Source organism: Furipterus horrens, unplaced genomic scaffold (assembly GCF_987537825.1).
Source record: "Furipterus horrens unplaced genomic scaffold, mFurHor1.1.pri manual_scaffold_5, whole genome shotgun sequence".
NCBI lineage: Eukaryota > Metazoa > Chordata > Mammalia > Chiroptera > Furipteridae > Furipterus > Furipterus horrens.
In genome coordinates this window covers 182,296,151-182,310,030 of record NW_028327175.1, presented here as the reverse complement: position 1 = coordinate 182,310,030, position 13,880 = coordinate 182,296,151, and the positions used below count along the sequence as shown (strand labels likewise).

General features: G+C 43.2%; 1 protein-coding gene across 4 annotated transcripts in view; it reads left to right on the top strand.

The window, feature by feature from the left end:
* The window catches only part of ARL3 (ARF like GTPase 3), a 32,872-nt gene extending 19,759 nt beyond the window's left edge, over positions 1–13,113 (top strand). Inside the window, exons 4-6 of one of the 4 annotated variants that reach the window (XM_090278517.1) lie at positions 1,738–1,788; positions 3,822–4,007; positions 12,837–13,113. In XM_090278517.1, the coding sequence (XP_090134643.1) occupies positions 1,738–1,788; positions 3,822–4,007; positions 12,837–12,884 (285 nt within the window). In that variant the 3' untranslated portion in view covers positions 12,885–13,113. Of the gene's footprint in view, positions 1–1,737; positions 1,789–3,821; positions 4,008–4,693; positions 5,335–12,836 lie in introns of those variants that run through there. The other 3 variants (XM_090278515.1, XM_090278518.1, XM_090278516.1) reach the window with 3 other exon arrangements.
* The last annotated feature ends 767 nt before the right edge of the window (positions 13,114–13,880 follow it).

Genomic DNA, 13,880 nt, shown 5'->3' with positions numbered 1-13,880 from the left:
CAGTTTATGTAATTTAAGGCATGTAAAGGTAAGAGTTGATTGCTTTTTGTTGTTTTTAAATGAATACAGCAGGTCCTCAAATAATGTCATTTTGTTCACATTTGTTGATTATAACATTGATGAGATGCCATAGGAACTTAACTCATGTCAATTAGCCGTTGGTAAAACTGGCTTCATTATATGTAGTTTTGCTTAAAGTTGCAGGACCTATTGACAACATTAAGTGAGGACTTATAGTATGCTCTTTTAAAAAAGCATTTTCAGGCCCTGGCCAAGTAGCTAAGTTGGTAGAGCATCATCCCAATACTCCAAGGCTGCAGGTTCAATCCCTGGTCTGGGAACATACAAGAATCAACCAATGAATGCATAAATAAATAGAAAAGTAAATCAGTGTGTGTGTGTCTCTGTCTTTCTCCCTTCCTCTCACTCTCTAAAATCAATAAATAAAAATTTAATAAATAAGAGTGTTTTCATTGTACCATTAGTTTAATAACAGTTCTAAATTCTTTAAAGGAAAGTTCGATAATTTTTAAGATTAGCAACTGGGAAAACATTTACTACATCATTTAAGTTTTTAAAAGACTACAAACGTATCTGAATTTCTTTTTAAATTTTCATATGAAGAAGAATTAAAAGAGAACTTTCATAAGAAATTAAAATAATATGTTTGGGTTCTGTAACTATAGGGGATTTTCTTTTTTGGTCTTCCCTTATTTTTTTTATTGTTATAGGATGTTATTTGTGCAATAAATAAAATCCAGTGAGCCCTGGCCTGGTAGCTCAGTTGGTTAGAGTGTTGTCCCAGAACCACCAAGTTGCAGGTTCTATCCCTTGTTCAGACACATACAGGAATATGTAACCAACCAACTAATATGTAAATAAGTGGAACAACAAATTGATGTTCCCCCTCTCTCTCCCTTTCTTTCTCTATCAAAAATCAATAAAAATAAAAATTCTTTAAAAATTCATTGATTGGAGGGAAAGCTTAACATTTGTAATTTACAGTGAATCTCAAGACTTCTCTTCCTCCAGCCAAGGCTAAGCCCTTGCTATTTTCAGTATTTGCTTGTAACCTAGCAGCCTGTGAGGGTAGGAATGGGATGGAGATCGCTGGGTCTCCTGCCTTCGTACAGGAAGTCAGTGGATAGTTAATACTGCAGATGGTACTTTCAGAGTGCTGATGTTCGAAGACTAGGATTTGTGGATGTCTCAAATCACTGCCCATTCCAGACAGCTTGGGATGCAGTATTAGCAGAGTTCGTAAGAGTAATTCTGGGCTGTACTGTCAAGTATACTTGAGTTTGAATCCCAGTTTTGTCAAGTGCCTGATGTAACTGAGCAAGTTACTTAACTTCTTTGAGCTTATGTTTATTTATGTATAAAATGGGAAAATAATGAACTCTATCTCATAGAATTGTAATGAGGATTAATATGGTAAATCTACCAAGAATGTTTAGTGAGTGCCCAGTAAATGTAGCTATTTTCATCCCACTTGACTCTACTGACTTTACTTTGGAGCTTTGCTGGAAGTATTTTTTGGCATCTTCCATTTAATTAATTAATTAGATTAGATTAGATTAGATTATTTTGCACCCGTAGATGAGGTAAGAGTCACCAGCTCAAATTCTGTGTGCTGCGCTAGTGTGAATTGGCTGACACCATCATCTGCTCCTTCCATAGAAAGTGCCCTGTCTTTCACATATCTGCTTATTGAAATAACCTTCTTTTACCTTACAGATATATGTAATTGACAGTGCAGACAGAAAGAGATTTGAAGAGACGGGTCAGGTAAATAATTCTTCTGTTGAGCTATTTCACAAATAACTGGATATTCATTAATCTGCCTTGTAATTGTATGAGAGTGAGAAAGGTTTTTTGTTTTGTCTTGTTTAACCTTTGCAATTTAAACAAGACGGTCATTCTGGAAAGCATGCAAACATACCAGTTGCCTAAAAATAAATTAGTTCAAAATTCTTTAAACAGTTATTTTTCTTTTTTTAGTAAAGCCTTTCAGTTTTAATCAAATTGAATAAACAAGTTATAAGCAAATGGAACTTAACACCATGCCCAAAAGCTCTTCAGGTTTCTTCCCAGGCCAGGTAGAAATGAACCTAGAAGGCACTGGCCCATGTGGCACAGTGGTTTGGGCATCATCCTGCAAACCGCAAGGTTGCAGGTTCAATTCCCGGTCAGGGCATATGCCTGGGTTTCAGGTTCGGTCCCCAGTAGGAGCCTGTGCAAGAGGCAACTGACTGAGGTTTCTCTCTCACATTGATGTTTCTCTCTCTCCCTTTATCCTTCTCTTCCCCTCTCTCTAGAGTCAATTTTTTAAAAATGTTTTAAGAAAAGAAATGACCCTAGAAAAACAATTCACTTATTATTTCTATATACGTTTTTGAATATAAATTTAATTGATCCAAGGGTAACTTTACCAAATTCAAAGGGATGGGAGGAAATGTGCAAGCCAAGACTAAGCTGCTGTTTCCAGGCCAAGAGATAGGTATACTTTGAACCCAAATATGGCTTCAAATGCAGAGTCCATGTCAACATGATTACACAGTGCAATTTGTGTACACAGTTTTAAATAGAGAAGCAGCGGGCATTGACCATTTACTGAGTACACTGATCAGAAGCAAGGAGTAGAGTGGACCTCTTCGGAGAAGCATGATTACATTTTATTGCAGAGTCCTTGGCTTGTGTCCTAAGCTACCACAGGTGGCCTTCCAAATGTAGCAGGCCCCATGTTTATGTTCCTTTTTCCTGGAAATTAGTTTAAGAACTCCCCAGACTCTTGAAGAAAACCTTCTATACCTTAATGATTTCTGGATCATTAATCACGTGAACTAATGCTAAACATGAGCTTGAAGGTGAAGAGTGTCATATAATGATCTGCCTCTTGAAACATCCAGGTCTCTTTGACAGCCCAGGTGTCTTAAGTAGAGTTGAAATGTGGGTTTAATGAGGAGAGGTGGGTCCATGTATTTAGGTAAGTATACTCCCTCTCCTATACTTACTGAAGACAGAATTAATATACAGTTTAGGCCCCAATCAATAGCCTAAAAATCAGAGACCATGACAGATGGACTAATACAGGTATTTTAGGATATAGATGTTTTGTTTTTAAGATTTTATTTATTTACTTTTAGAGAGCAGGGAAGGGAGGGAGAAAGAGGGAGAGAAACATCAATGTGCGAGAGATACATCAATCGATTGCCTCTCGCATACCCCAAACTGGGGACCTGGCCCACAACCCAGGCATGTGCTCAGACTGGGAATCAAACCAGTGACTTTTTGGTTCACAGGCCGGTGCTCAATCCACTGAGCCACACCAGCCAGGGCAAGATATAGGTTTGATGAAGTATAAGTCATGTGCATGTTTTAGAGACAAAGATTGATGAAATAGAATTACAGTCTTTAAAAACAATTGTCATTTTCAGTTTATATTTTAAAATGTGTGTGTGTATGTGTATTCGTTGAAAATTACCTTCGCTAAGTTAAATTTCTGACTACAACTTGTGTTCTCCCGGGAACAGTTTTCTCAAAGTAGGATCTATGAATCCCTATAGCAGAACTACTATAGGGGAGCTAGTTAAAATGCAAATTCCTGGGCCCTTGCTGAGACTTACCAGAGTCAGCATCTCTGGGGCGGTCCCGGCAGACTGCCAGGGGATTCTTCCACAGGCTCAAGTTTGAGAACCACTGCCCTTGAAAGTTGCTAATTGATCAGTCGCTAATTTTTTTTTTTTTTTCTAATTAGAAGTGAATGGTTAAATATCATAGCTTTCATCCTTTCCTCCCCATCCATTCTCAAACTGATCCAGGAACTAGCTGAATTACTGGAGGAAGAAAAGCTAAGTTGTGTTCCAGTGCTCATCTTTGCTAACAAGCAGGATTTGCTCACGGCAGCCCCTGCCTCTGAAATCGCAGAAGGACTGAACCTGCACACCATCCGTGACCGAGTCTGGCAGATCCAGTCTTGCTCCGCTCTCACAGGAGAGGGCATTCAGGTGAGATGACTGGAAGGCTTGGTCACCTGGCGACAGGACAGCTGTCCAAGGTAGTCTGTCTCATTGGTTGGGCTTATCTAGGTAGGGAAGATATGAAACAAATAGCCTTTGACTGGCAGATGAACAATCCAGGATGTGAAGGGCATGAAGAGTTCAGTTCTTTTCTACTTAGCAACCAATGTGATATGTTAACTGTTCTAGGAAAGGCAAACCACCCCAAAGAGGCAATAACTGCCCTGTTAGGTAGGAAGGCAGAACAGAAGACAGAGGATGCTTTCTAACTCTACGATTTTTTGCTGATTAGGTTGGGGGTTTTGTGTTGTGTCTCATATTATGGACGCTAAACACATGTACTCTCGAGGTGACAGAGCCATCAACAACTAAGCACACGAGTTAGCCCATGGAAGTGTCTTGTTTTTTCCTGTGGGCCATCTCCACTGCTTTGAGTTGCTGTCTGTTTCCTGCTACTTCCATTTGATTTCCCACTGGGAGGCTTCTGCTGAAAGAAAGCCCCACATTCTAAACCAAGGAGCTATATATATATATACATACCAGAAGAGCAGGCTCCCTCCCCCTCATTTGATATTAATTTAGGGCAGAAAACAGTTATGTATTCGAGACAACTGGGAAGCTCTGTCCTCAAAGAATGGTAGACAGGCTCAGCTCTGATGCTTCCTTCCAAGCAGACGCAAACCAGGGGACACCTGGAGTCAGCCCTCAAGGACTACTTCTGTACTCTGGAGCCCCCAGCACGCTCCACGCGCCTCCCTCAAACATCTGGTGGACCTGCCAGGGAAGTGACGCTGTGCTGTGAGAATCGGACAGTACTGCTCTAGGCTGCTCTGGGGGACTAACAGCATCTAAAGAAATGGTGTCTCCCCTTGTTGCCAGATGGCATGTCTCTTAACGGCATGACCAGTTTGCTTTTCTCTGAACTTGTAGTGTTGGGGTACGAGCCTGCCATTTGATTCTCAGTCTTACCCTGCAGCCTCTTTCCATTTCTTTTCTAATGCTCGCCTTCCTTCTCTGCGAAGACATTTGACATTGATTTATCTTAAAACTGCCTAACTGCTTTTATTTCAAGAAAAATAGTCACGTTCTAGAATTATCTCACTTGTTCCGTCTGTTTACTGCTTGTTTTTTTGTTGTTGTTGTTGTTTTTCTCTTTGTTACACAAACAACCAGGACCTGTTTCTGTGCTTGGCTTTTAGATCTAAGAGCAGACCAGTCAGTACAAGACAAGCACCCCCTCCTCTACAGTCCTCAATACCCCCAATGAAGTTATTTGTGCGTGTGTGTGTGTAGGGGGGGCTCTGAAATAGTCTGAGGTTACAACCTCAGCCATCTCCCCAAAGTGGATGCTGGAGCTCTGTGGGCACTCTGTGAGGTTTAGTTTTAGGGAGGGGGCAGGTGTTATCTTATTTGTTTCCTTCCTTCCTTCCTTCCTTCCTATACTCTGGTTATAAAGGTAATATATTCTCATTGTTAATCATATAAAAGTATATAAAATTTAAAACTGTAAAGTTCTTTCCTCTCCCCTGATGCCACTTGACAAAGGAACTAAGTATCATTAGTAGTTTCATTCTTCCTAAGTCTCCTCTATAAAATTATAATCACATATGTGATTATAGATCTGTTAGATTTCAAATTAACTACATTTTTTAGTTCCATTTAGGCTGGTCCAACAAGTATACTACAACCCAGGATGTTTTTGAATAGATAAACTAATCATTTTATTTAGCTTCTCACTTTTTTATTTTTTAAATCAAGTTTTGCCTATGGGATTTCCCTTGATTGTGCATAAGAAGGCCTTCCTGAGGCCTGAGGTTATTTTAGTAGGCTGAAGCTTTCTTGTGTTGTACAGACCACTTCAGCAAGAGAACCCTGCCTGTCTCAATGGTTTAGAACACAAATACAGAGTAGACAGCATCTTGAGGTTGGGGGCTCTAAAGGCAGGACTAAGGAAAATAAACATATTTTGTGTGCCTACTTCTAAGAAAGTGGGAAACAGCAGCTCCATAATCTTTTTCACTTGGCCAGAGTGTTGAAAAGACAAAAAAGCAAAGCTGGAATTAACAGTGAGGTCCTTGTTTCTTCAGCCAGCCTTAGGGGTATGAGAAGCAGGGACTAGAGTTATCTAAAACCAGTACTTGGAGCCTGTGGCATTCAAGTCCAGGGTAGCTCTTCCTTGGAGCCTGGAGGTTGGGAGGGAGCTCTAGTCACTGTCTTCCAGGCCCCCACCCTGCCCGGTCCTATCCGGGGAGGTTACAGGGAACTCTGTTCTCAGCTTTATAACTGCTGTAGAAGTGGAATGCCCTTTTAGTCACAGGATCTTTAGACCAAAAAAGAGGCAGCGAATTATCAGAGTTATAGAGTAGGACAGAGTTTTAAAAATCAATCAGTTTAAATCAAGGAAGACAACCATGTGTGGTTTGATTTTGTTCAAGTTCTTAGATCAGAGACCTTAAGCAACCAGATTCACAGGAAATTATATCAAGAGAGATCTAACAAAGAACTGTGAGCAAAAAAAAAAAAAATATATATATATATATATATATATATAAAGTGATTTTATATGGAAGAGAAATAGTTTGAAGGTCACTTAATTAGTTTAGTAGATAGTACCATGGTGTATAGAATTGGGTAGTTAAGACTGGGATTTCAAGGTTAATGAGATTAGATTATGGTTAATAGAATGATATAAATTTAGAGAATTTAACCATTATTTGAAATGAGTTATTTAATAAAAATGTTAATTAAGAAGGAAATCTACTGTCTATTGTCCTTTAATGGTAACCTTTGGGGACTGGAGAAAGGTCATGGAGTTTTCTGTGGAAACACTTCTTTGTGAGATACTGATTGACCACATCCCTCCCGCAGGTAATGCCTCTGACCTAAGCTCTTGCCCACTCAGCTGGTGTCTTGGTTTTCACTTCAAAAAGAGTCTCTTAGGCGGAATTGTTTTCCTGCATTGTCTAGTTCAAGTGCAGGCCTTTAATGATTCTTACTAAGTAAAGTTATAAATATTCCTAAAAATGAAAGACTTCACTAGAAAAATGTCCATAAGATCACTTTCAGACATGGAAACTATATACTAATTACTAACATTCCCTAAATTCTTATTTTGTCCTCCCTCCCCACCCACTGCCCCATGAAAGCTGGTCAGGAATGGGCAAAGCTACTGAAATGATTAGACATTAAATGGGTCATATAACATCTGGCACCACAGCTCTAATGACCCTGAAAAAAAAAATGGACGAAGGTTAAATAAATTTAAGACCTGGATTTTCTGTTATAGTTTCAGGTATTTAAAGAGTGTCTCTATTTATATTGTGTTTGTGTGTATGTGTTTCATCAGAATATTTGAGAGACCCGTCTTATACTGATAAATAACTCCCTCCAGGTAGTGAGGCAGGGGCGTAGCCACAGATCTGCTAGATCATCAGCTACACCTTCTGAATTCATCAGGCAGGTGTCTCACTTCTCCTTAGCTGAGTAGCTTAAACACATAATGTAAGGTTATGGAAGTTAGTGATTCCTGGGATGGATTTCAGCTGCTTCTTCTACCGGATGTTACAAAGGCAAATATGTGCAGTCTTGACAAGGACAGGCAATCCCATGTGTTGTTCAACAGCCCCGATTCTGGGTGTGGAAATTTACTTTTGAGGGCTTCCGGAGAGTTCAAGCAGGTCTTTCTTTGCCTGATTGATGGTGACCAGGAGGCCAGCCCGTCATGTAATTAAAGGATGTTTTTGTGGGAAACTGTCAAGAGCAGAGCATAGGTAAAGGGCACAAGAAGCTGAAGGACAGCATCAGTCTTGGAAACCCTGGCCAGCTGAGAGGCCCAGAGTCCAGAGGAGCGATCAGAAGAGACCCAGTTATGTCAAGTAGATGAAAGCAAAAAGAGGAGAAACTGAAAAATGTCCGGGAGGGAAAACCTGCAGCTCCTTAGCCAGACTGCCTTACAGACGGGGAGGCTGCCCCCCTTCTGCACCCTTGGGGTTGAGCCTGGGTTGGCAGGGCCTCTCCTAGTGTGTAGCACTCAGCCCTGGGACTCTCTTGTCTTCTTTCCTGGGGTAAACAAAGGGTCTGGCTGAGCGCCAAAGAAAGGTAGCAAGAAATCAACCTCTTTTCCACCTGCAGACTTGAATTTGAACCCCAGACCACAGCCGTCCTTTGCTGTTGTAGTGTCAGATAGATGAAGACATTTTCTAAAACATCGGGCGCACGTGTGTGTATTTAATTAAAGTTGTACTGGAGTAGAATTTCCTTTCAGTGCAGAGATCAGCAGTTTTCACCTGGTCTCTAGCCTTAGTCGTTAACGGAGACCTGCCTACACCAATAGCTTTGAACTAGCAGCAAGTTCTCCTGGGTATTCCTCTCCACGCCCCCACCTCACACTCATTTTCTCTTTTCACATCTCTCCCACATTCCCTGTCTTCCTTCTCTGAACAGGAGCAATAGTCCAGCTGATAGGAGTCTCACTAGCAGTCGCAGCCCTGGAGTGTGAGCCGTATGTCAGTGCGCCTTGCAGGTGAACTCTGAGCATTCACTGGCCCCGCCTCTTGTATTTGTTCCTTTTCCTTGGTGTAGGGGACTCCTCCATTAATATACCAGCAGAATTTCAGTATTTTTAAAAATGACATTTACCACTTCTTTCTAGGCTTGGCATCAGTTATTTTTGACTCCAAGTGTACATGGAACTGCTTATCTGCAAGTCAGCCCTCAGGTTTATTTTTAAATTTTCAAACCTCTCTATAGACTAAGAAAGCTTGGGACATGCGATTTTGCTGCCTCTCTGGTACAGTGCCCTTTGTCACCAGAAAAAAATATTAATGGCAAGCAATATTTTATGTATGCTGCATCCAGCTGCTCCTTGACCCTGGGGGCCCAGCAGCACAGTGGTATAGGCTACATTGCTCAGCAAGGGCCTGAGCTCCTCCTCGCCTTAAAGCAATTACTGATGTGACGTGTAGTCCTCACGGCATTAAAAACCAGGCCTACCCAACCATGGCTGCCACTGCTTCCTTCCAGCTGTCGAGCAGTGATGGATGGATCGTGGAGTGATCAAATTAAAAGGAGCAGCGCAGTCCGACCCCACTCTGTCCATGGAAAGGGGCCTTTTACCTTTAATCCTGGACCACTGAAATCTGTGATGAGTGGGCTTCCACCCCTGTGGTTAGGGCAGCCTTATATATTTCCCATTGGTCATATTAGGGGGTAATATCATGACATGGCAAAATTAGTTTCCTCTCCATGAGGCCAAACACAGTATTTGAGATTCAATGTCTTGCTTTAGTCTCTGTTATTGAGTTAAAGCTAATCAGTTTAAATTCAGTTTCATCACAGCTGGTCAGGGGGAGGTAGAGTGGAGGAAGAAAGGGGAGGACTACTCATGCTGTAAGACTGTCGTCCCCACGCCGAAGATCACGTGTGCAGAAATTTGGTCAAACCAGTTTTTAACAATAAAAGTAAAACCATTCAACAAACCCATGAGTTCATTTCCTTCTTTGGAGGCGCAGCAGTAACCTTTCAAGTAACTGACCACCTTTTCTCAGTTGTCTGTTTTAAAAAAACAAAGGCTTGCCAAATTAAGGCAACAGTGATGTGGAGCACTCATTTAAACGTGAGAAGCAGAAGGTTCTGCCTCTTGCTATGATGTCTCTAAATACGGAGTGTTCATGATGGAGAGTTAATATGCCAGGACATGCAGCGAGGTAAATATGCAGCTTCCACGAGTAGAGATACCTGGCAGCCCAACAATCTCAAGAGTTGAGTGGCCAAAAACAGCCTCTGGCACCTTCAGAACTGTAGCCACGCTATGCAGGGACTTGGCCTGGGGCTACCCCAGCCTCATGACCCTATTGTCAGTTGGGAGTTCTGAGGAAGAAACTACTGGAATTGCTTCTCTCCAACCTTGAGGCAGAGCTCCTCCCTCCAGCACTTGCCTGCATTCGTAGAGAAATGGTAAATGGAAGAGCGTGGGTGCTGGAGCGAGACTGCCTGGGTTCACAGCCCCCTTCTGCCACACACTGTTCTGTGCTCCCCCATGTCTTCATTCATAGTGTGGAAACTATAGTACCTACTTCACAGGGTTGTTACAAGGATGAATTAAAAAGATATAGCCCTAGCTGGTGTGGCTCAGTTGTTTGGAGCATCATCCCATAGACCAAAAGGTCACAAGTTTAATTCCTGGTCAGGGCACATTCCTGGGTTCGATCCCTGGTCAGGGTGTGTACGAGAACACAGCCAATTGATGTATGTGTCTGTCTGTCTCTCCCTCACCCCATCCTCCTCTCCCTCTCCCTTTTTGTCTTTCTCTCTTCCCGTCTCTCTCTCCCTTTCTCTCCCCCTCTCCCTCTCTCCCTCTCTAAAAGCAATGAAAAACATGTCCTCAGGTGAGGATAAAAAAATGTATATTTAAGATATAAATTGTTTGCTGTAGGCCAGACACCATGCTAGGTTCTTTTAAAACAACCTCAAGCTAGTCTGACATGCACCCTCGCCTCAGGGATCTTGGACATCACTATGTATTATCTTTCCTTTCCTGTGGGCAACTTGGCATAGCTGGTCCCTGATTTGATTGGAGAGGTATTATCCCCATTGACTATTGCCTCCCTGACAGCCCCACCTGCAGCAGAGGTTATCAGTTTGGTAATAACAGGAAAGGTACAACTCCCCACTCCCAAACACTTCAGATCAGGGCAGAGCAGCCACAGGGCTTGGCCCCTGTTAAATCTCCCCGAGCTTCTCACACACCTTCCAGTTGCCGGAGGCCCCTGCAGAGGTTCAGAGGCCAGCTGGGCAGCTGATAGGTACTGACCTCCGAGCGCCCTCTGTTGGCAGGACTGTGGCTGGAAGGGCTTTGCCACAGCTGGTCCTCACAGACATCTGGAGGACATGGCTCCTCAGCAGGGCTCCCCGGGTTAAATCCCTCTGCCTCCATAACAGATACCCAGGAGGAAGCTGCCCCTCACCCTCCACATTCTGCTTTGGGTTCCTGCAGCTGAGTAAATATTTTTCCTATCTCTCTGACTGCATTCGTGTTCAGCTAGTTACATATAATAAAAGAGCCCCCCTCTGTAATCAGCCATAAAACAAGGGGAAAAAAAACAGTATTCACATAGCGTGGGAACACTGTTCTTGATTTCTCTGAGAAGATGATTTGATAAAATATTGCAAGTCTCTACAGAGGAGAAAATACCGAGGTGCGCACCTTTGATAGTGTTTGTCCAGGTTCCTGAAGAGGCAAAGGGCTATAGAACTGCTGAGCTAGTCAGCTTAGAAGGCAACGAGAAGATGGTTATCTTATTCATCCCTCTTTCATTTGTAAAATTTTTTTGTCTCCTGGCAGGTGATCTTTCTTTTTCCTGGAAACCAATTAGTTACCAAAATTAAACATGCTTCTCTTTAAATTAATCCTTTTCATAAAATGGTCTTAAATTGGCCTCAGCTTTTGCAGTCAGTAGCTGACCCAGTTGTAACTGGAGGCGTGTTGGGAGGCCGCCTTTCTCCCATCTCAGCGTTCCTTGCCCCTTGGCCTCACTGCTGCCAGGTGCCGTCCACCTTTGGGCTCTCGGCCACGGTCAGTCTCAGCAAATGCCCTGAGGTCTGCTCTGGAACAGCCACCAGATTACCTGGATCTCCTGCCCAAGGTGTTCTGATGGCGACTGGCAGCATTTTAATCACTGCAAACTCAGGTTATGGTCAGATTAGCCAGGAGATAGGATGCCTGCTGGTTGTTTTGCAGTGATGCATTGTTTATGGGATTAATGCTCTGAATGGCCAAGGGTGTCAACTGATATTTATGACTTTAAGCTGGCTCAGCTGTTCAGGTTCAAGCACTAGCTCTATCTATGGTCACAGGAAGTGCAGGCCTTTTCATGTCGTGTGTGCCCTGAGATGTGCAGATGTGACTGGGACCTCAGCAAGCATGTGTCACAGATGCAGGGGAAGGAAATTTGTTACAGGAACCTTCTTTGATTTTATTTGGGGCTCCCAAGGGAACTCCACACACCCTTGAAGGTCGGAGAGACTCTAGGCAAGGGGAGAGTGAGTATTCAGGGGCGGCTCTAAAGGGGTTGAAAAGGAGGTCATCTCTGGCAGACCTGGCATCCAGGAGAAATCATGCTGCCTGCCAAGTGGCTGTAGGCATTGTGTGGTTTTACCTCTGTTCCTCCAACCTTCTAAGAGAGGACACTTTGAAGGTCACTGTGCCTTTAAGGGGACCTTCTCCCCAGTCCCTCCGCTTGATAGCACTTGAAGTGCAAGAATCAGGCCAGGCCCTGCTTTACGAAGCGAAATAAATGCACATTGCCTTAGTGTGTGTCTAGTAACACACACTGCAGTTGGTTTGTTTTTCCAAAAAGAAATTTAATTTAACCCAAGTGTACACTGCCACACTGTAAACACACCGGGCACCAGAAGGGTGGCTTATTGAATTTAATGCCCTAGCAAAGGTCAGCTTTTAGAAAAAGCCAAAAATGGCTGGAATCTTTCCTGATAGCTCCTCAATCAGGCCTTGGATCCAGGCAGATGTGTTTATTTTTTCAGAGGGAGTGCCTGAGGACCCATCTCAAGTTCAGACACTGGGCACGTCCCCTCCCACCCCCCACCCACCCCACCCCGTGCCCTCAGAGGCCTTCCTCCTCCTCCCCAGAAGGTCACTATCCCAGGTCACCCAGGTGGGCCCCTGGAGCAAGGAAACTCCCTGCAGCTAGTGGCTGAGGAGGGAGGACACCACACCCGGCCCTACTCCCCCCTCTCCTGGGCTTGAGTGTGAGGTGCCTTTCTTATAACACTGCCTTTCTCTGCCTATTTCCCTCCAAGGACGGCATGAACTGGGTCTGCAAAAATGTCATTGCAAAGAAGAAGTAAAATCTGGACGAATGGCAATGCAGGAGCTTCGGGAGCTGAATTCTGTCCTGAAAAACACTAATTTGCTGCTTTCTGACCAAATGTTTTTCCATCTGTGTACAGCCACAGCTGTTTGAAGAGGGAACAACACAGTTTAAAAAGAATCCCCATTCCAGCAGTAGATTTAACTGATCTCTGAGGTTCAGTATCATTTTTCAAATAAAGGAATTATATTATTTCCTCTGCATAATTGAAATAGTATTAAATGGCTCAAAGCACATGATTAGAAAATGAGATCTTTTAAATGAGCAAGAGATTGCATTGCAGTTCAGATAATTCCAGTGGGCTTTTTTTTTTTTCCTTCAAAAAGAGAAAGAAAAGGAAAAGAGGAAGAAGCAGCTTATGCTGTGTTCATTAATTTACTGACCTGTCTCTTACATTCTCCCAGTGGTTTTGAAAGCCCAGACAATGTTTACTGGTGTTGGGCAGTGATTTTTTACCATCAATTGAGCCAGGGTTGCATTCTGTCCGGAGAGAAGCTGCTGGGGGGATGGGGAGGAAGAGCAGATGATTAAACCATCTTGTCATGCAGGTAGGAGACTGTGTATGTAATCCTCACCCTTTGGGGGGTAGGAGGGAGTCCTTTCTTGCAAACAAGTCACCACATAAATATACCCCATCCCCAACCCCCCAGCCAGCCAAACAGGGAAGCAAATTTTTACGACTTTTGACTGTAATGACATCTGGAATGTAAGGAGAGGTGGGAGGTTTAATTCCAGAAAAATTACAAGGTCCTTAGCAAGCCCTCACACTGAGGGCGCAGGCTGGCGTAAACAGGCTCTCTCCAGTTCAGTGGAGCAGGGAGCAGCCGACTCTGAGATTAGCTGGCTTCTCCACGGCAGTCCTATAGAAGGGATTTCTAAAGCTCAAAGAAGCCTGTGTTTAAATGATCACAATAGGCTGCTGCTATCAGGTTTTTAAATAAATGCAGCCGGACCATGAACCTGCTGCACCGAG